The following is a 22,693-nucleotide window of genomic DNA, read 5'->3' as shown; positions in this document are numbered from 1 at the left end:
CTTTTTTTTTTTTTGGGTAGACTTCCTAAACTTTTTTTGTGCAATATACTGAAAGAGATTGTATTTTTGTTGAATGCAGAGTTGTACATTTGGAATTTGGGTAGCATTCAAGAGTAAATTGTGAATTGTTTTACAGCGTTGTAGGTATTAATGGACTGAACCTGGTGCCTGCATGTATATTTTCCATCTCTTTCCATTTTTGTCCGAGTTCACTGGGCAAAGATTTAATTTTTTCTCATTTTCGTCTCTACGCAACGTCTTTTCTAATTGGTAGATTTTTTTTTCTTCTCAATTTGCGATTTTGTGTCACTTCTGCCCAGTCGTCAGACATGACTTTTCGCTCAGTGATTAAGGGTTTTTAAGCATTTGAACATTAGACATTTTGGAGGTCAGTTTCAGTGTGCACTTAAAGAGTATGTCGACTCTGTTACTAGTGAAGAAGCATCTTTATTTGAATGTCCTCGTCAGTGTTGGGCAAGCATTGCACAGAACCAACGATTCTTTTCAGTCTGGGCATCTTCAAACTCATGTGGATAGTCTAAGAATCTCACACAGGGAGTCAAAACACTGGATTAAGAGACACATTATTTCTGTGTAAATACTGTACACTCCAGAATGGGTAGGTACGTATACAATGTACATAGTAACAAGATAAATTGATTATTTTAATGAATGCATACGTTACTGGCCTTTGTTTGTTCACTGTATACTTTTATACAAGATGGTAAGCGGACACATGGATTGTGTCCAAGACATTGTGGCTCCATTGAGACAACACTGAGAAAGACTGGCCTGCGAGAAGACAGTTCGCCTCCAGTGGGATTAAGTGTTGCGTTACCACTCCACGTCACCTGATAAGCCCGCAGGTGAAGCTCTACCGAAACGAAATGGGCTCAAGCCAGTGCTCGAACTCTTTGTTTTCTGTGGTGGTGTTTTTGTACTGTTCAGTTTCAGAGTAAACTGTTTTCAACAACCGTTCAGTTGATTCATTTTTCCAGTCTGAACACCACGCCAGAGTTTAACAGCTTTATTGTAGAAACGCAGAGGACTCGACAAGAAACATGAACTCAGATACACGGAAGTGGTTACACAATGAACGACTTTACAAACATTCATTTTAGAACATTTTATACCTTAACATTCAAATAAATTACAAAAAAACTGGACAATTTTCTTTTGCATATACAAGAAATGTACAACACTTGATAGGGTGGCAGACAGAAGAGGATGACTGTCAATTCAACCACAAGCTCCAACCTCAGATGTGATTATTTTGCTCTCTCTGTATGTCTAGATGTTGGTTATATTTCATATGGTAAAGCTATTGGGTGTTAATTATATATCAAGTTACAACTTTTTTTTTTATTTTAAAAACAAAGGAGGCATCCAATTTCAAATTTAGCCTATGTCATGGACCAAGATGTCATTGGGATTTTCATCAGACGCAAGCATCCAGGAATGAGTCAAACACACCGTTTGCAGTGGCAAGTGATTCCTTTCAAAGCTTTAAAAATCTACTTCTCATAAAGTATCGCGTAGTAGTAACCATCATATTTTTCTCCCCTTTTAAATCACAAATGTTATGGAGTTTCAAAGGTGTTGTCATCCAACAGAAAATCAGCCAAGAAGCTGATCTGCAAAATATCAACCAAACAAAAAAGAAGAGAAAACAAAAGATGGCTCCAGAGAGCTAAAAACATCACATTTCATATTAAAACAGTTTTAAAAATAGAGAAATTTATGAATAAATTAACATTAAAAGAAGTATTTGGTGCCAAAAAAAAAAAATACTGAAGATGTTTTCTTGTACATTTTCAGTTTTGCTGAACATTAAAATACCTTGAAAAAATGTTTTCCTGTGGCTTAAATGATGCACTTAAAGTCAGAATTCAGTATGAACACATTTCTAAAGACATTTGTTTCCACATTTATATTTAAGTGTTTTAAAACGTATAGAGGAATATTCTTAAGAATATCAAAAGGAAAAGGTTCAGCTGTGGGGAGATAATACAGATGTGCACTCACCACGAAACATTCCTATCCAGCTCCTTACATTAAAACCAATTTTAAACACTTTTGAACAGATTTGTACTACTAAAGTTCTGAAATGTTACGTTTAAAAAAAAAAAAAAAAAAAAAAAAAGAAGGAAATGAAAAAGTGGTACAGTAATGTCTAATCAAATCTGCACTGGTTTACATAAAATGACAAAGTATTTTCTGTCACAACACTGGTTTCTCCATCTCAAAGATTTATCTTTCAGCTCTAAAACAATTATTAAAGTTAGAAAAAGAAAATCTGAGGAGGGGAAAAATAAAAATAAAACTGCTTGAATTTTTGTGGAATACCCCAGAGCAAATTTGTTCTGATGTAGCGAAGTACATAAAAACAATGTTCACATTGAGGTCGTCATGTGCTAGCTACAGTAAGTCAGGCCTTACTTCAGCGTTAGGCCGTCAGTCATTAACATCTAGTCTTTTTGCTTGAGCTCCATTGTGGATAAGGACTTTTCAGGCTTTTTTGACTTTCGGTACTTGTAGGCAAGAAGGATGGTGGCCACCAAGAGGACCAGACCAATGGCCAACAGGATCCACTGGCCAGCTGTGGCAGCTGCATTGTCCACACCCATTCCCAGGAAATCCACTTTGCCCTCTTCCTTCACATCTGCAGAACCTAAAAGACACACACAAAATCTTGACTGAAAATCATGTGGGTAACTAAAGTTTTAAAAGCAGATTCTTAGATTATCAGGCTGGGGATTTTTAGTATCCTCTTTGCATGACTTTGTATTACAGTGTGTGTTTGGTGCTGTTCGTCAGTTTGACCATCAGCAATTTTTTATTTTTTTTCCCCCTTCTTACACAAAAGTAGTGGACTGGATAGTGTAGTGGGTATGATTGCTACCTTCCATGAGGGAGACCTGAGTTCAAATCCCCTGCATCACTCCAGTAGGGGTCCTTAGGCAAGACCCCCTTACCCTACATACCTACCTGTAAGTCGCTTTGGATAAAAGCGTCTACTTAAACATAAGTGAAACTAAATTTCATAAAACTTTGGGCAGAGTTGGAGCATGGACAGAGGAGGAAACGATACATTCATAATGTAGGTTTGTATCACTTTCTTTAACACTACAATGCAAAACATCGTCCTTGGCAGAGGACACCTGTAGCAGCACCTTTGAAACAAATAGGTGACACTTATCAGCGGGAGTTTGGGGTTTCTGATGCGTGTCAACAAAGTCTTGGTGTCTTTCTTTATTTCATTGAATATATTAAGCTCATAAGTCAAAAAAATAGTCACGATCAGAAGATTTGGCGTGACACTCCCACAGCTTCTCAACACACAAACAAAAATCAATCCCCAACCTCATCTGTGCTCTACCTGGCTGCACCCTCCATTCCCTCAGCCTCCGCCCACAAGCACCACAGGCAACCATTCATAAACTAAATCTAGCAGCCTTTACAACCCAGCCCCTAATTATAAGGCAGGGGGGCTTATAAATAACTTTACTACTACGATACATTAAACAATATCTTCTAACTAATTGCTATTCTTTTTAGCCAATTATCTTTTCAATTGCTTCATAATCTATACATGTACATGAAGATAGCAGAACAGAAGCATACTTGATTCTTGATCTTCTTGGACCTGGGAGAAAACAATTTTTTGGGGGGGCAGTAATTTGTGGGGCAGTGATCTGCCTTTGTCAATAAGTCATTCGCCTCACAGATAAGGCAGAGCTTGTTGAGGGGTCTTTCGAGGGTGCTGCTCCTAGTTTTGACCAGTAACTGACAAACAAGACCTCTGGTGTCCAGCGTAGTCTGCTCCACTCTACCTAGTAACCATGAACTTCTTGGTGAGTTTTCATCCATGATCATGATGACATCTCCAACTTTGAGGTTTCTTTTCGTTCTGCTCCATTTCTGTCACTTCTGAAGGCTTGGGAGATACTCCTTTGCCCATCTCCTCCAAAATAAATTGGCCAGATACTGGGCTTGCTTCCACCATCTTCGTGAGTAGCAATTATCTTTACTGAAGAGACCAGGGTAGAGCAATGGTTTTTTCTTAAGTAGCAATAAATGCTTTGGTGTTAATGCTTCAATGTCACCTGGGTCATCAGATGTTGTGGTTATTGGCCTATCATTAATTATAGCTTCCACCTTACAAAGTACAGTTTGTAGGCACTCGTCGTCCATTGTTTAACCAAGTACTGACTTTAATATCTTCTTCACCAGCCTTACTTGCCTCTCCCATACCCACAAAGTGTGGTCCAACAGGTGGGCTGAAGATTCAACATATGCCCTTACTTGCCAGAGTGTTATTGATCTTGGTTTGGTCCATCTCTCCTATTGCAGTTCTGAGCTCCCTCTCAGCCCCTACTAGGTTTGTATCGTTATCAGATCTGATGAGCTCCACCTGTCCTCTTCAGCTTCACACCTCTAAAGGTAAGACCACTTGTCAATGTCTTTTTGGTAAGGGATGTTTTACTGTCCAACTGGAATCCTCTTCTGCACAAACACCTTTGAGTGAGTTACACATTTGTCCACACGAATCCGAACGATTTCCAAGTTTCTTATAAGACAGCCCTTTATTCGTTTGGTTGAGTTCATAGTGCTTAAAAAGATCTCTTCCTTTACCATGTAGGCTAAGCTGTTTAGCCAATGCTTCAGTACAAAATGTTCCAGAGCTCCCTGGATCCATACGTCGCCATAATCTTTGTTCCTAGCTTTGCTTTGACATACACTGGAAGATTCACCAGGATGCAGCTGTCTCCGGGCCCAGTAACAGGAGATGCTTCATGGTTCAGACTCACAAGAGCACTTGTAATTCAGTTGACATTCAGTGTATTCTGTTTGACAACAGCTCCATTTATTATTTTTTTTTTAATAAATGTGCAACAAGTTTGGGTGTTTTTGCAAGAGCATCTGACAAGTCCTTCTGTTGCAGCTAAGATGCCCCTTTAATAAACAACCAAGACATATGCCATTCCTTTTTAAAAAGTCCAACTTCTTTGTGTTACTTTTATAGGATTTGGTGACACTCAGTCACTGTGTGATATTTTTCTTTCCAGCAATACAGACATGGCTTGGTGAGGGCAATGTTGTTACATGATATGGTGGCTCTGTCATTTGCGTCAGTTTCACTGAACAATGACGCACTAGTGGCAAAGCTGCTTCCTCTTGGTTTATCTTTCCTTGTCATTTTGCAGTAACGGGTATTTTCCTTCACCTGCAGGTCACCAAAGAGGGGGTCATTTGCAATTCTTGCCTTTGTCCACAAATGTTACCAGATGCACAAATCTTAGACTTTTTCCTCTCTGTAAGGTCTCCATTTCGCTCACATTTTATTTGAAGTTTTCAAGCAACACTCATGTTGGCTGGGTCATCCTACTCGTTCATATAGTAAACATTTTCCAAATCATTGCACCAGGTCAAAGGAAAGAAAACCTATGGAGGGTTTTGGCATCCTCAGATTTATTTTGCAGCCAGTTTAATAGTCAAGCCTGTCGCAATCTTAAGAGGGTTTCCATAGTAGTCCTCCAGTAGGCACATCGCTTCCCTATAACCCCAGCTAGCGGGCATATGCTGGCAACTTTTCACCTGATCATGAGGCCCACCTCTTGTGAACTGCTCAAATAAGAAGAGTTTATCTGCATTGTTATCAGTTTGAGTCGATAACAAATTCCTTCGAGGACTTGAAATCAAGCGGGTCACCACAAAACACAGGCACATCACAAGGATGCAAACAAGTTGAATGTTGCTGGACAAGCATTTCTGTTAAATCTGTCTCTTCATAACATAATTCATCATTTGATGACCAGTATCAGGCTCATGTGTTAATGATTGCCCCATTTGTTTGTTTTTTTTTAACCTTGGGTTTAGCTTCTAAATGCTAAACTGAGGGCTGGCTGGGATTTGTCACCTTTTGCACATGTGAAACAACTGATTCATCAAGATATTCATTCCATCAACTGGCTCAGAAGCATATACTTTAATCTCTGCATTAGACACTGCCAGGGCAGTCTGAATTCTTAGCTCCTCCTTTTCAGCCACAAATTGTGCCCCTTTCAATGCCAAGGTTGCTTTCCTCGTTTCCTCTTTGATGTGGGCAGAGGATGCTGATGACGCGAGAGCGCACACAGCGTGTGGTTGACGAACTTGGTTTTGACATTTGACACTGTCCAGTGGAGATAACTCATCTCGTTTAGCAGCAGCTCCATCATTGAATTCCTCAAATCTCTAACTTTGGCTGAAACTATTGCTCCTAGTCAGTACGCAGCTCATCCGCATTGCTGTTGAACATATTTTTTTCAACTCTTTGAATGTCTCCAACACAGCCTTGAAATCCTTTTATTTCACAGGAGGATGTCTTTTCCCCAAGAGATCCTCAATCTGGTTTGATTTTAAGGTGAACTGCCTTGGCTTTACTCTCCTTGCACCAATGTAATTATGCAGCTTATCATCCTCACTTTTTTCTGCAAGTCTGATATCACCGGGGCTTTCATACGTCATGTTCTATTTCATTCATACGCGGAAGCAGAAATCACAGCTCCTACTCGGGTAAACTTCCAATTGACCATCTGCAGCAGTCCTCACATAATCTGATTTATTGTAGCAGCACCTTTGCAACAAATACACTGATAAACAAATACCAGCGGGTGTTTGGTATGGCGTTTTTGATGTGTGACAACGTTACTCACTGCTGCTGAAGTCTTGGTCTTTCTTTATGCTGTTGATTTTACATAACTCAAAAAAGAGTCACGATCAGAAGATTTGGCGTGACACTCCAGCTTCTCAACACAAACAAAATCAATCCCCAAGCTATAGCACCTGTGCTCTACCTGGCTGCACCCTCCATTCCCTCAGTCTCCACCCACAAGCACCACAGTCAACCATTCAGAAACAAAATCTAGTGGCCTTTACACCCTTTTAGCCCATCCTTCCAGTTGTGGGAAGTATTTTGTAGCGTCCCCTTAATGCACCAACAAAAACTTTTTGACATAACATGCAGGCAAAGTTATCACAATTGTCTTCTTTCATCATAAAATGTTTTGTCACAGTGCACATCCATCCTTTCTCACTTTCTTTTAGCCATTAATAAATTGAAAGCCACTTGATAATTGATGAAATTCAGTCTGTTTCTAACAGCCAGTGTCATGTTGTGTAATATTCAATATAATTTAGCAGGGTTTGTAAACTATTATTTGCCTTTTTTGTTTTAATAGCACAACATCACATCAGCTCGACATGATCTATAAACTAAAAACCACAATGTAAATCCACTTCTGTAAGACCTGATAATATTTTCTACAAAAAGATTAAGTCTGACCCTAGTCAAACTGTTCTTACGCGCCACTTCTGACAATTTCCTGTCTCCACTTAATCTGCAAAGTGCAAGGAAGGAAAGAGGTGCCACTCAAGACTGATGTGCTCTCTAAAAGCACACATCTCACTTTTCATAAGAATAATTATGTGGAACTTTAAATAAAGGAAAAACATGCAGCTTTAATACTCAGAGCCTGCTTTGGTATATATATATAAAAAAAAAAAAAAAAGTATCTTTCTGATGGAAAGCTCAATTGCTAACATGTGGCTATCACAGAAAAGATCAGACAGAATTGGAGCTGTGGCTGATGTAGGTACTGTACAACATCAGAATCACAAATTCATTCATTCTTGCATCTATATCCTGGATTTCCCTCTTCATCTCTCCAAAAGCAGCTGTGCTTCCATTTTCCCCACCATTTCTCCAGAACTCTCCCTTATCCTCTGCTGCAAATATTTAATCAATCTAAGCTGCATGCATCCTTTCAGCAGGATCTCATCAGTAAAACAAGAAGAGTGGGGTGATTGATTTCACAGTAAGCTGCAGCAGTGGAGAAAAACAAGATGAATACCTCTGTGTGCAGACTTTGTGCCCTTTCCGTCTGGGAAGGAGTTCAACAACATTTGGCTTTGATAATGGAAAATTTATTTTGTGCAAATAAATGCATGGCTCCGTGGTTATATAAGAGCATGTGAATGCATGAATGTGTTGCACGTACTCAAAGGCTTCCAGTCGTACTCGGGCCATCCACGGATATCGTTGTTCTTGTTATTCTCTGCTTCCAGCCATTGAATGAGAGGTTGGAAATACTGCATGAGTGGCTGGGCACTCATTTTGGACTGGCCTGTGATCATGGCCATGGCTTCAGGCCAAGGCTTACTGAATCCAAGCTTCATCAAATCACTGCAAAAAAAAAAAAAAAAAAAACCCAACCCCACACAAGTCAGAGCCAAGTTCAGAGGAGACAGAGCAGTAGTTTGAATGTGTTGTGGAGTTGGGTAAATGTACTTGCATGCATACAAATATAAAGTAATACAAATACTAACCCCAGCAGCTTCCCAGCTTCTTGAGATTTGTAGATGTCGCAGGTATGGAGAGGTCCAACATGATTTGCTGCATCACACAAAGCCTTGTGAAACTGAAACTGAATGATGAAGCTGACAAAGTACCTGGAAAAACCACAAACCATGTGCTGTCAGGTATGTGCTTCACTGACAGACGTACACTAAGAAAAACAAAACACGGGTACTATTAAACCAGGTCATTTAAACAACGTGACTACAGATAAGAGCACAAATCTTATCTTTACATGGGTAATTCAAAGCAATAATTAACCCATCAGTGCCTAGTTTAAAAAGTGCTAGACTTGTTTTGCAGAATTTTACCTGACGTAAGGTACGTTGGCAGGGATGTGGAACTTTGCACCAGGATCAAAGTCATCCTCAGTGCGAGTTACAGGTGGACACAGACCCTGGTACTTCATTCTGCAATAGAAAATAATAGTTAAAGAAAATCATTTGCAAAGTCCAAACCATGATAACTATTGTACTTTGCACTTGTAAAATTCTTGGTGAACTTTACCTGAGGTTCCACCACTCTTTATTATACTCAGTTGGTGGGATGCGCCCATCAAATACCTTCCACCTCCACTGGTCCATTAGGTAGCCAAAAGGTAGGAAGGCGATCTTGTCAAGTGCCATACTCATCAGAAAGTTAATATCACTCTCTACATAAGAGGTGGACATAAAAAAAAAAAAATAAAAAAAATTGAACTCTTTGTTACAGCACCACGTTACAGAAGTACATTATAGTAATCGTCGCTCACCGTGGTTGTTCTCAACTTTGTCCAGGAGGCCGATGCTCTGCAAATGTTTGGGCGTAGAGACTGAGAGGGCGAGTACATCACCGATGGCCTCGTGGAAGCCGGGGTTGGCGCCATCGCGGAAGGACACGGGCCAGTGTTTGTACTGTAGAAAGTACTGTACGTGGCCCATCTCGTGGTGCACGGTGATCAAGTCATCCATAGTCACAACAGTGCACTGTTTTATCCTGAAAGATCAAATTAAGTGCTTACTACAGTGGTTTTTACAGGCAAGGTTTCAAATGAAGAACTCATGACTACACTTTACATGTTGCTGCATTTGTAAAGTGTGGGAAATTATACATGTGATATAGTTGTGAGAATGCTGTAAAGCATATATAATCAAATGAATGGAAAGTGTTTAACTACTTCTGCATACTTTCAGCAAGAGACACCATTCAAACGGGTCACAAGACATTCAGCTATTGCCAAATGGTTCAGATTTTTAAAAATATTAAGCCAATTTTGAAATTTGACAGTTTCAAAAACTTTGTTCCTTATGAAGGAGCAGCCAGCAGAGTGAGCACTGATAACTTTCAGCTTTTTTCAAACACATTCCTCCAACTTTCATACAGTTCAACTTACAGAAGCAAATTATATCTTAAAATGTAGGAAAATGTGTCCTCTTAGCAAATGCAACTACTGAAGAGCTCACATTTACAGAATTTAAGTTATGAGCCTATAAAGTGAGAGAAACCTTTCAAATTCTCTCACTAACTCCATTGGAAGTTTGGTATGACAGCTTCAAGTGTGTTCAACTTGCTGCCGTTTAAAAATCTTTCACTCTATTGAAATAACTACATTACTGCGTTCCTCTAACACTTCTGCTGCTGACGGTTTCAAATTATTTTCCTCGCTCTTATAGCCTTCTCACGGGAGGTCAAAGTATCCTTTCAGCCATTTTCTGCTGGTTCTACTGGGAGTGAGCTTGTTAAGCTGCAGCTGCTTACACACATTCCTATAACTGTAAGCACATCTTTTCCACTACTCTGCTATATTTTAACAGTTACTCAGACATTTAAACCATTACTCACTTGACTTCTGCAAAATGCATGAAAGCTAAGTTACTTTTGGTTAATTCTGGAGATCTGTTATCAAGGAGGAATTACATTTATTCATTGTGGGGTTGCCCGAAGTACTCTGTAGTACTCCAAGCTGTTAACTACCACAGCACCTAGAAAAGAATAAAGAAAAATAATATGACGTTAGACCTGAAGTCTTTTCGGTTGTAGAAGTCCCACGCAGAAGCGTGGCACACCACCTGCCGGCCGTCAGACGGCTTCTCCAACATGGATTTGTCCCAGAATTCTTTTGGCATTGGCAGAAGACCCAGAGAGGTGAAAAAATTGTCTGATTCCTGAAACATCCTGGTGGCATTCCATCCCTTAGCAGGAAAGAATTGGTATGGATAAATGTTGAGTTTTGCTAGAAATCAGATGTTCAATATGTAGAAAAGACAATGCTACTTGGGGAGAAAAAAAAAAAAAAAAACCACACGGCACAAAGTAAATAAACCGTGGTTTGAATAATGATAGGAGGCAAGATAATTGTTAATTTATTGTACATCAATGTTGTGTACAACCAATTTCACTCAGTGTAAAAATTCACTGAAAAAATAAAGCTGCACAGTTCTTCTCGTGTGCTTTTGTTCTTGTGTGCTGCAGTGGTCATTTTGTAACAGGCGTCATGTGTTTATTCACCTGCGCCACCATTGCTGGTGTGGCATCAACTTGTGTGGCATGTGGGTAGGGCATGACCAAATCCATTATGCCAGACCACGTCTGTGCCCACATGTTGCCTGAAAGGACAGAGAACAGTGATATACCATTTTTCTAAGTTCAAGAAGTTAGGTTGCTAGTCATCCTCTGCTCTGCCAGTGTTTGACCAGGTGGGATTTGTGACAGTAAGTCGGTCCAATCCCTAACCCTATGGAACTGTCACACACCATCTCACGCTCAATGCCTTTGAAAGAAAATCCAATTGTGTCTAAATCCAAATGCATCTGCGGCCAACAGCTTCTCACTGGGGTATGCTCATGTATAAAAGGAAAGTTTTGGCTATAGTGTATGAATACGTAGGATTCCACAGTGAAATTTTGGCTGACAGTGACTTTTTTTTCTTGGGACCTTAATCTCAACTCCAACAAGCCTCCATTGATTTAAATATGAAAAATGATGTAAAGTCTCCTTAAAAAACAAAACTCAATATTGTACATGTACAATTCACTTAATAAGTTCCAACTTACCCAGCAAATGAGCAGGAATAGGTCCCTTTAGGCTGATGTAGTTTGGACCATATTTTTTGTACAGAGCCCTTCGAACGTAGGCATGTACATTCTGATAGAGTGGCTCCAGCTCCTTCCACAGAGTCTCCAGGTCTTCCTCAAAGGTTGGGGTTTCATACAGGGACCGCCAGAAAGCCCCATTATCAGAGTGACCTGCAGAGAGCATCAGCAGCAAATGCAGTCAGAGTTGTATTTGAACATGCAGCAGTAGCTCAAAATTCCTGATCAGGTCATAGATTAACTGGTTGGCCCGTTTCAAGCAAAGCCGACTTTGGTCTGGGATCAACCTAACAAGCCTGTAAATAAAGAATTAAGTCCAAGATGAAAAAAAAAAAAAAAATACACCACAGGTGAGAGCGGTGCAGTTCACCCTGTCCTATAAAACTGGCATTTACTGTGAAATTTAAAGCCATTAAAAAAAAAAAAAAAAGTAAAAAAACCTGACAGTGATCGGAAATTGTGTCAGATATTGAGGTCATACCATTTAGTGTGGCAGCTTTGTTAGCCAGTTCAACATATCTTTTATAATCCTGACGAAGGACTTTGCCAGCTGCATCTCTCCATCCTTTCCAAGCAAACAAGAGTTCATCATAATCCCTGGACTCTGCCATGATCTTCTGGAGATCTTAAAACACATGTTTTATATTAGAAACTGGCTACTTTACTGTAAACTGCAAAAGGCAGAGGAGCATTCACATTTATTTTTCTGTTGAAACAATTATGGGCAGTTACTTGCATATTAGGCTAATAGTCATTACAATTATATTAGCGACGTGGACCAGTTACCAACAATAACTTCCAAGTATTAGACAATTTATAAACTTTCTGCATTCCCATATATTTACATTTTATATTACAATTGACACATTCCAGATTTTTTACCTGGATCCAGAGGATGGCAATTGCCATTAGCTCGGCAAACCTCGGCCACACTGTACTTTGTCTCCATATTAGACAGAAGAGTGTTGTACTGCAAAGACAAAAACAGCATTTTAAATTCAAATTAAATCAGCTAGTTGTGATGTTTGACTAATTTGCAGGATATGTACTAGTGGCAGAAAGTGGGAGTTAACATAAGGTAAACGTCACATGGCTTCTTGTATCATTAGTACCACACTCATATTGGTTTAAGTATTCCCTTGTGTGCAGCTCTTGAAGCTCTGTGATTGGTCCATAAAGAGCCCTCCAAATTAACACTGAGGGTCTGGGAGAAGGGGGGAGAAAAAAAAAAAAAAAAAAAGCACGAGCAGCCAATTCTCGCCATTGCAAGTCATCAAGGAGGGAAATATGATTCAAAGACAGATTTTGTCACACTGCGTCCACAGATTAGTAAGGAAACAATTTCTGCATGACATATTCATAAACCACTATGAGGATTTAATCTTGGGGGGGTGACGACGCCAGAGTAAGCAACCAAAAATCTTTGTCTTATCTGATCTCAAAACTTTCCTACATTTGGTTCATGTGGTCAGCTGGAAACTTAGCTTAGCTTCAAGCTTACCACATAGCTGTCTTTCTCTTATTGAAACCTCTGTCTGTAGTAACATGGAACAGCTCACAGCTCTGTTTCAGTTCATGACAGGCCAGTGTCATTTCAATATCTTCAATTTAGGGAGACCATTTTTCACCCTCACAGGTCTTCTTCCAGACCTGGACAAAGAGGCTAAACCCTCCAAGTGATCATGGAACCTGCTGTTGTCCAGAGACGACTCCAAGAGACATTCCTGGCTTGTGTAAATCTACAGTTCTCCTCAAATATGTACAGAGCACTTTGGACTTTCCCCATTGCCCCATGTGTTTGTCAATCCAGCGTGTGGGATTAAACCTTTGCTGTCTGACGTAACCAGCTGTAGTTAATCAAGACCAACCGTGTGGCAAGAGGCCTCAACAAGTTTAGTCACTGGAAACTTCAGCACCACTGGAATAATCTAGGCATGTGATCCTGTGTTGATTTCACAAATCCCAAAGGTAAATAAGTAAAGAACTATGACATTCATAGCCAAGACTAGCGTCTGGAAACCTCTGTACACTCACAACATAAGTAGCACATTTTAGGCTCCAAATGCCCTGTGCATTTCTTTTAAATGGAAATATTTTGATATATTGGGTAGGTGTTTTCAGAGCAAAATTGAAACTTTTTGAGTCACACCTCTTTAAGTTCTTCTGAGGACAGCGCAGCCCTCTCAATGTCACTGAGTTTTTTCATGATCCTTTTGACCGAGTCATCCTGGAAGTCTGTGGTGTCATACTGGCGAGCCTGTAGTCCATACTTCAGGGTGTGTGCCGACATCTCAAGGTTCTTCTCAAGCTATTAAGAAAAACAAAACAGCTTTTATTTTTCAAATATTGTCAGTGAAAGCAGTGCATTGGACTGATGGCGGGTTACCAAATGTAGTGCATCGTTCATGCTACATTGTCATTTTATAGATTAAAGCATTGATGAAAAGCTTGACCAGTGACTCAGTTACTGATACACTGAAAGACCAAGTTTTGATTCGACTTTGTTTTTTTTTTTTTTGTTTTTTTAGCAAACACACTATTGCAACACAACAGCTATGGTATGAATGATGATGGGATGGTCTACAGTGAATCTCTCCTCGAGCTGTCTCACCATGGCCTGCTTATTTGCTTCGTTGATGTCTGTATTGTACTTCCAGGAGGCCTCTGTGTATGCATTCCACACCACTTCAGCTGTACTGTTGTATTCTTCCAGGAATTTCTTTGCATCAAGCTCATCTGTATTCTTGTCTGGGTAAAAAGAGGAGTCAAAATTGATTGAGATGAAAGATGTGAAAAGAGCCAAGTAATCATGTCTGAACAATTCCAGTAGTTTAGTCATGTCGTGTGAACAATGTGTCCCAGGCTTTTCTTTGCAAGTACTTTCCTCAAATGGCTGAGAAAGTAGCGCCCAATTCAATCTTACAGCTTTCTTCGCAGTTTATATTAACTCCTTTTCAACAGAACCGTGTGTTCTTACAGTCCCATCTTACCTATATCCTCAGGGTAACCTTCAGGGATGGGTGGGACCCAGTTGAAGTCAGGCCATCCCAAGGTCTCATTCACATTTTGTTTTTCCAGCCACTTAATGACAGGCTCAAAGTATTTCATTAGTGAGTTGGCATTCATCTTATTGGTGCCAATAGCCTCCTGAAGCACCTGAGGCCAAGGTTTGGAAGAGCCAGCCTGAAGGACTTTCCTGTGGAGGAAGGTGAAAATGCATTCAATATTTCATTTTCAAAAAATAAAACACAACCACCAACACCACATAGTTCTTACACTGCATGAAAAACCATTTACAATCCAATCAATTCACTTACTCCAGAATGGCTCCTGCCTCAGCAGAGCGGTAGATGTCACATGTGTATAGAGGGCCGGTGTGATTGGCTGCCTCACACAGCCTTTCATGAAACTGGAACTGCAAGATGAAGCTGACAAAATACCTGAAGGAGAAGGAAGGAAGAAAAAAAAAAGCTATAAACCACAAGATTTATAAGAACAATGAAGTGATGTTTTATCTGCCCCTACACAGGCTGTTTGTTAGGTAGTCTTTTATGTCCCACCTACTAAAAGTAATGAATTGGAGTCAAACCACTTAGATAGCCTTGGCCTCTGCAACAGGCTTCCTGCCATTGTGTGGATTCTTAATACCATAATACAGAACCCTTGATTCATATGGTTACCCTCACACCACATACATGCTCAAGGCATGTCTGATCCAAACACTAAAGATCGTGCATGAAAATGTATCAGTTTTCATGAAATGAAAACCAACCAGGCACAACTACTGTTGGCAGCAGTACAGTCACTGCAGTGAGCAAGTCTTAAAAGATGATTAACTCACGCTGATTGTTTTTAAAAATCCCTGTTATTATAGTCTTGAGGGTGGAGCAGGATGGTACCTGATGTATGGGGTGTTTCCAGGGATGTGGTATTTTGCCCCAGGATCAAAGTCCTCTTCCGTACGCTGGGTCGGTGGGCAAATTCCTTGATATTTTGTTCTGTTTTTTAAAAAAAAAAAAAGTTTTTTTTTTTTTTTAAATTGTAAGCTCTGAAAAGTCATCTATCAGATGTTAAGCATCTATTAAGCATCAACTGAGCATATGTGCAGCCACATACCTGAGGTACCACCACTCAGAATTGTACCGCTCTGGAGGGGTGCGTCCACTAAACACACCCCATCTCCAGAGGTCGATGAGGTAGCCGAAAGGAAGAAAGGCTATCTTCTCCAGAGCCATCTTCAACAGGAAGTTGAGGTCCGTTTCTAGAGAAACAAAACCCAGTGTTTATTCTCTATGATAGAGACTAAAATACTGAAGATCTTAGCTCAGTTGTCCCATGTTGAAAAGTCATCTAGATCCTCCCCCCCTGCCTCTCACCAGGGCAGCTTCAGTCATTACCATAGTCAGAGGTCAGAGTCTCCAGCAGATTAATGGTATGCAGATGCTTTGGTGTTGAAACAGATAGAGACATGACATCGCCAATGGCTTCATGGAAACCAGGGTTGGCTCCGCGACGGAAGCCCACAGGCTGGTCCTTGTACTGTAGGTAATACTGGATATGTCCCATTTCGTGGTGTACCGTGAAGAGCTGCTCCATCGTCACTGTGGTGCACTGCTTGATTCTAAAGGGGGTTGAATGTGCGCAAGTTTCAGCAACAATAAATATAGCCAAGATCTTTAGAATTTGTAACTAGTGCAAGTATAACCTACACCTAACAAAGAAATTACCTGAAGTCTTTGCGGTTGTAAAAGTCCCAGGCAGATGCATGGCAGACAACCTCACGATTGTCAGGTTTAACAAGCATGGAACCATCCCAGAATTCCCTGGGCATCTCTTTTAACCCCAGGGAGGTGAAGAACTCCTCAGCCACACGAAACATGTGTGTGGCATTGTAGCCCTGTGAAGTGGAAATGCCGTCTGACCAGGTCTAACAGAAGCCAAATTTATTTTACCCCCCCGCAGTAAAGGCTGCTCTTTATACTCACTTGTTTGACCATTTCATCGGTCACATCCAGGTTGGGTTTGTCAGGAAATGGGATCATCGTATCATAAATGTTGTTCCAGGTCTGGGCCCACATATTTCCTAAGGGGGAGAAAGAAAACGCACTTAAGCAGCCATTATGACTTGCAATGCGATACTCTACAGGCACATTTACAAAGCTTACCCAAGAGGTGTGCAGGGATTGGTCCTTTCAGGTTGATGTATTTGGGGCCGTACTGGTTGTAAAGCTGGCGGCGCACAAAAGCATGCAGGTTCAGGTACAGTGGTTCGATGGTCCTGTAGAGTTCGTCTATATCCTGCTCAAAGCTTTCAGTCTCATACCAAGAGCGCCAATCAGCTCCTGTGTCAGCAAATCCTAAACAAATTTCCCCAATTTTCTGTTTAGTCATTTTGACTTAAGTTGGTTTCCCCCACAATTTCTTTCACAACTAGTTACTTATGAAGGATTCTGAACTATATCCTCATGTCAAAGGTCAAGGGGGAATTACTCACCATCAGCCTGAGAGGCTTTGTTGCTGAGCTCCACAAACCTGGGATAATACTGCTTGAGGGGCCGGCCTGATGCATTGTGCCAGCCCTCCCAGGCAAACAGCAGCTTCTTGTAGCTCTTGGAGTTAGCCATGATTTCGGTGAGCTCTTCAAAATAAAGGAAAATTTGCATTTTTAGTCTCAGATGGAAATATAGAATGAAGCTGACATAACCTAACGTAAATCAAAAGTGACTGAAGAGCGACTTTCATTTCCTCAGCAGGAACACTGACCCTTTATCCAAGAAACTAACAAGAGTTTTTTTTTTTCCATGATATTCTTAGAACCTCAAGACAAAACATCTTCAAGATGCCAGAAATGGGAAATGAAGGCAATGGAAAGGTGAAAGTTCAAGGTACAAAGCTTTGGCTGGAAGCTTCAGACATAAGACCATGTTTTTGTGATGGATGTTTCCACCCTGGATTCTTTCCACAAATTAAGAAAATAGTAAATGTTATGGAGCCCGTATCTTTACAGCAGTGAGCTCATTTCATTTTACGAGCAGTTCTTTCGAGCTGAGGGGAATTGTGTTTGCTTTGTCACACAGGCTGTGCCAGAAATAGTTTTACAATTGCATTAAGCTGACTAAAACACAAAAGAGTATTGTTCCCAATGATTGCCAGTGGCGTTAAAAGTGACCAACATGCCATAGCTTTCAACAGACTCTTGGTTACATCCATAACACTTCCTTTGGAAGCGTCTGTGAAGTAGTTTTGCCCATCCTGTTACTTCCAAGAAACGCATAACATCTGAACCACCTGCAATTGTTTTTGTCCAAGACTTCCCCTGCACATAATTGTGAGCTTCCCATTCTTCACTGCCATGTTCTGCCGAACTCCAGCACACGAGCATGTACAATTTGTGCATCTTGACATTTATTCGTAGCCATGTTTACTCACCAGGCTCTAGGCTCCAGCTTACATTTGGCTGAGGGTGCACCTTAGCTTTTGAGTAAATACTGTCCATAGTGCTGAGAATGGTGTTGTACTAAAGATAAGAAAAATAAAAATAAGGTGTTAAAGTCAATCGATGTTCAAAAGAGGCCATCGGTGACAGACCGAGCACGACGCCGACAAACCTCTTCTCTTTCAAGTGGCGGAAGGTTGGCAGCACCCAGTGACATGATCTTTTCCATCAGTGTCTTGTCAGTGGGATCAGGAAGAGAGTTTAGAAGCTCATGAGAAAAGACACGCTTGGCCTTCAACCCCCAGGCTTCAGAGAAGGCTTGTTCTTCCAAGGTTGCTTCGACCTAAGGAGGCAGAAGTTGGAGACAAGGATATTGGAGTTTTGCACATATAGCATATAGAGGAGGGGGGGGGGGTTCCCTAAGCAGTCAAAAAGCAACACACCCACATGTTTTAATGTATGGGATTGTGAGGGACCCTACTTTGTGTTGGTTCCACTGTTAGTTCTGTGTGTGTCATCTGTTCCAGATGAAGAATGTGTACATGTGTTGCCAATAATACTGAGACATTAAAAGTCACTGTCAGTGAGAAAACTATGACTTGGCTTTTAAACTCTTATTTTTCCTCAAATAAAGTGAATTTCTTTGCCCATATAACAATTTGGACCCCTTACCTTCCTTCAATTTTTAAAGCCATTATTCAACCTCTTTGATAAGAATTCGTGCCTCTGAGCCATGATATTGTGTTCTTTGACAGGTTCAACACATCTTTCCTCTGGATCAATAAAACACCCTCCTAGTCAGGACAGGGATAGTATTTTCAGAAAATTTCTTCACTGTGTACGTGCCCACCTACAGCCCTGCTGAAACTCAAGAGGTTTTCTTTATGGCACTCAGAAAGGTCAGACATTAAGTATAATGACAGCGGTGGAAGAATAGACTGATTCAAGGCTGCTGTAGAACATCGGATGGTACATTTGCTGAACATTTCCCTTCTGCTTACAGCGCTCTATACACCCAACAACCGAGTGAGTGCTGCAGCTCCTTCAGTCAGAGTGAACATGCAAAACACACTGCACAATTACCAAGAAGTCTCGGTCGTCGATTCCAAGATCTACTTCCACATGCTGACATAAACAAGAGCGATGAGTCGTTGGTCACAGGTCATCATTTGTTCACACATCCTGACAAAAACAGAAGCTTCTTTCCACAAATGTTTTTGTAGAAGCTGCCCACTTGCCTCACCCAGCCTTTACTAAAATAACACTGAAGCAGAGGGAAAGGGGAAAACAAAAAACTGGTGAGCTTGATAAAGTATTAACACTGACCTTTGGGCTTTTTTCCCCCCTCTTTTCTTTGTCTGCCTACATCAATCCATCCACATGGATGATCACATTTTCAGCCAGAGAAATACAAAGACAAGTCCTTCACCCTCCTCTCTACCCCCCACCCCAAAAAAAAAAAAAAAAAAAAAAAAAAAAACTTACTCACTTAGCCTTTAAATTGCATAACAAAGGCTAATGGCTTTCAGGTTCATCATAGTAAAGTGTGTTGAAGTTAACTTGACCTTCAAATAAAGACTAATCTCAGGTGTGATACTTCGTGTGGCATTTCATTTTAGGGCTCAAAAGGACAAGAGTCATTGGCATCTGCCCAATTTTCAATAAGTGGGACTCCATTTGATCCTCCTTATGTCAAATGAGTCTCATTTGCACAATGTGCAGGCTTAAGGGAAAGGTTTTGTGTAAACTCTGCAGGTTTGAATTGCATGTGTCAATTTAATGACCCACCCTGCACAGTTAACAACTCCTCAGATAAAGTTATCAAGCTTTAATGGGTTTCAGAGCAGCATAAGCAGAATACCAGCGTTATAAAATGTTACCCCCCACCCACTTCCTTTTGCTGGAGCTCAGCACTTTGAGCCCATCTTCAAACTGGTCGAGAAACGCACATCATTTTATCCCTGCAACATTCAGTTGAGCTGAATGAGACAGATGAGTGTATCCAGCTGCTCAGCGAGCGCCATACAAACCGGATTATTGATCACTAAAGCCATGCTGGTTGGAACAGAGATAACTCAAACGTGCAGGGCAGGTCTCCAGGGTTTTGGGTGGAAACACTACTGCAAAGCACAACACATTCTGCAGCCTGACCTCTGAGAGCAAACCACATCCACCTGTTCGGTGCATGAAGGGAATTCATTGTTTAAAGCCTGGACAGTGTTCTGAAAAACTGTTGTGACAGCTGTGCAAGCACACAGACACTTAAAAACCCTGGAGTTCTCCCTTCAGTGTCAGTTTAACATTCATGAATTTATAGGACCAGGTTTAGCTGATGTACACACACTTATGCATATGGGACACTTCTACACATCTTGTGTAGACCTTGCAGTTCTTCCCGTTTCATTGCTTTCTCCCTTGTCTTCAGTTAATGCAAATATCTCAGCTTCATGGAGAGATAACTGTAGAACTATTATTCCCCTTCCATTATTACCACAATGTCTCAGTTGGCCTGTGCAAAAACCTTTTGTTGCAGTCGCTGCAAAGGGGCATTTCACTGCCAGAGAGCGTTTCCACAGTGAACTATAAACATTTTTTAGTAAGTGTAAACATGCAGTGTGTAGACGGTGCTTCCTTCAGCAAATATCTCTTCAAGCAGCATGTTAAGGACAAATATAAATAGGTATTAAACCTACATAAGAGCATGAAAGAATCCATAGCAATTCGTTTTCAGAAAAGAGAAACATTCAAAGCTATAAAATCCAATAACACACAAGCACAGCTGGCTGCCTTTGGAGAGAAATGTGCGTGTCATTCTGGAAAGGGATGAATGACGGCAACCTCCAAACAGAGTTAAGCTCCAAAGAAACCTTAGACTTTACCAGTTGCCAGAACTGGTAAAACTGCGCTATACTTGAATCTGCGAGTTTGGCACAGAGTCACATTTAATCTCAACAGCGTGGTACACTCACCTGAAGTTTGGAGTTGTGGTCTGTCAAGTTGGTGTTGTAGTTCCAACTGGCAGACACGCTGTAGAATAACACTTCCTCGGCAGTGTCGTTGTATTCATTGAGGAACCTCAATGCATCAGCGGTGGTGTTTGCGTAGTCCCCCGGCAGCCAGCTGTCTCGCAGAGCTTCAGAGAGCCCAAAGACTGGCAGCAGCAGCACAGCCCACAGTAACCTGTTCACGCCAGCACCCATGGCTACCCTCCCCATAAAAAAAAACTGTGGGTGGAACGGCTGAAATGAAGCGGTTGGATGGCAAGGGCTAAATATTGCTTGCTCTCAATGAAGTGCGAGTACACAGTCCCCTTTAAGCCGTTGTCTCATCCACTTTCACCGCTCCAGGCTGCTCACCGGTAATAACTCACGGAGAGCCAACGCGAGCTTCTTTTTAAGTGGCAGTTTTAACCCAGCCCACACTTTTCTGCAGCCCTCCCTCTTTACCAATTTACAGCCGAGCACATTTGCCAGCCAGCGCACCGATGAGAGGCGGGTTCACACAGGCACCGTCGCCAGGTGAGGCCAATTGAGGCCAATTGGAGCTACTAACGCGCATCTGCTAATCAAACTGTCGCTTCATGTGACGCGGGATCATTTAGCTACTCTCCGAAGCTGGGTGCGCGTCCGTCCGACAGAGAGCATCCAAAGAGAAGCTCGCGGTGTTCGAGTCACTGCGCAATTGGGTGGGTGAAAAATAGACACCTTCACCAGAGCTGTGTCCAGAGAAAACTGATCTGCCTGCATACCAGCCTGGTGGCTCCTGCAGTGCAGTGTTTGGGTGGGACTCCAAATATTTTAATCTTCGTTTTCCTCCTCTGAGTGGGGGAAATGGCAGAAGAGAGATGATAAGGGAATGCAACTGGAGGGGGGTGACAGGACCCCTAGGACTGTGAGCTGTAAAAGCTTCCAAGAAGGCGAAGGAGAGCGTGGCGTCAGGGGCCCACGGTGTATTTTCTCTCTCTCCCACTCTAAACATATGGCTCCCATTGGTGCTCAAAGAGCATAGCCTTTCTTTAAGAATGGAAAGTTCACCACTGGCAGACAGTAGAAACCTTCGTCATCATGCGTGGCATCTACTGTAAAAGTGTGTGTTAATAAATTGCACCCTTATTTTAATGCGAAGTGTTCAATAAAGTCAGGGAGAAACATTCCCCTGAGATGCTTTTTTGTTTTTGTTTTGTTCCTGGAATAAGAAACCCACGTGCCTCTTGTCATAATTACTGCTTAAACCAAACAAACCAAATTCACTGAGCGGCTTTGATCCCAAATGAAACTGTTATCTCAGTCTGCGAGCAGTTTGAATGTCTTCACAGAACACAGATCATCAGTCAAGATTCATTAATTTTTCTGCATATAATGAGTAAAGATCTGTGTATTTTACGGCACACAGACGGCAAATGTGGTAACCTTTAACCTGTATCCCAAACAAAAGTAAGAGAGTTGCAGATGTTTCAAACACTACTGCTTCTATTCTCTCAACCTCTGCAGAGTTGTGTGTAGCCACGTGATATCTGACCTAGTTCGTTGCACCAGCAGGTGCATCTTGCATCAAAAGATCAATCAAAATTTGCCACCAGTTGAGCACAACATACAATTCTTTTAAAAAGGAACGGTGATCTTGTAAGCTTAATGAGCAACCCTGCGATCTCTTGTTTAACGGTGCCATGTTGAGACACAACTGAAATCTGCCATCTGTTTTTGTTGCTGGTCACTAACCCGACTGAGCGTTCGGTTACGCTTTAAACAAGACTTTATCATGAGGTTATACTATAAGAAAAGAAGTACA

At 41.2% G+C, this 22,693-nt stretch overlaps 1 protein-coding gene across 1 annotated transcript; it reads right to left on the bottom strand.

Moving 5' to 3' along the window:
• Window positions 1–1,012: 1,012 nt before the first annotated feature.
• On the bottom strand, window positions 1,013–21,430 carry ace (angiotensin I converting enzyme (peptidyl-dipeptidase A) 1). The gene is made up of 25 exons (XM_072374002.1): window positions 20,875–21,430; window positions 18,078–18,248; window positions 17,899–17,986; window positions 16,964–17,107; window positions 16,635–16,826; window positions 16,455–16,552; window positions 16,197–16,366; window positions 15,867–16,090; window positions 15,586–15,730; window positions 15,369–15,467; window positions 14,787–14,909; window positions 14,460–14,665; window positions 14,081–14,217; window positions 13,619–13,777; window positions 12,352–12,439; window positions 11,951–12,094; window positions 11,431–11,622; window positions 10,886–10,983; window positions 10,397–10,569; window positions 9,150–9,373; window positions 8,906–9,050; window positions 8,710–8,808; window positions 8,371–8,493; window positions 8,043–8,227; window positions 1,013–2,671 (listed from the first exon to the last, which is right to left on the bottom strand). Exons 1-25 carry the CDS (start codon window positions 21,118–21,120, stop codon window positions 2,469–2,471), a joined length of 3,876 nt encoding a protein of 1,291 aa, XP_072230103.1. The 5' UTR covers window positions 21,121–21,430; the 3' UTR covers window positions 1,013–2,468.
• Window positions 21,431–22,693: the final 1,263 nt, after the last annotated feature.

This window comes from Leuresthes tenuis, unplaced genomic scaffold (genome assembly GCF_036924035.1).
Source record: "Leuresthes tenuis unplaced genomic scaffold, fLeuTen1.0.hap1 SCAF_20, whole genome shotgun sequence".
Lineage (NCBI taxonomy): Eukaryota > Metazoa > Chordata > Actinopteri > Atheriniformes > Atherinopsidae > Leuresthes > Leuresthes tenuis.
This window is presented reverse-complemented; position numbering and strand designations above follow the sequence as displayed.

What these genes read in the sequence shown, in the direction of transcription:
- ace (XM_072374002.1), bottom strand. Translation starts at nt 21,120, where the DNA reads ATGGGGAGGGTAGCCATGGGTGCTGGCGTGAACAGGTTACTGTGGGCT. An exon ending in CAAAGCCTCTCAGGCTGATG is followed by an intron (nt 16,827 to 16,963) that starts GTGAGTAATTCC and finishes AAATTTGTTTAG; the next exon opens with GATTTGCTGACACAGGAGCT. An exon ending in TATTCCTGCTCATTTGCTGG is followed by an intron (nt 10,984 to 11,430) that starts GTAAGTTGGAAC and finishes CTGTCCTTTCAG; the next exon opens with GCAACATGTGGGCACAGACG.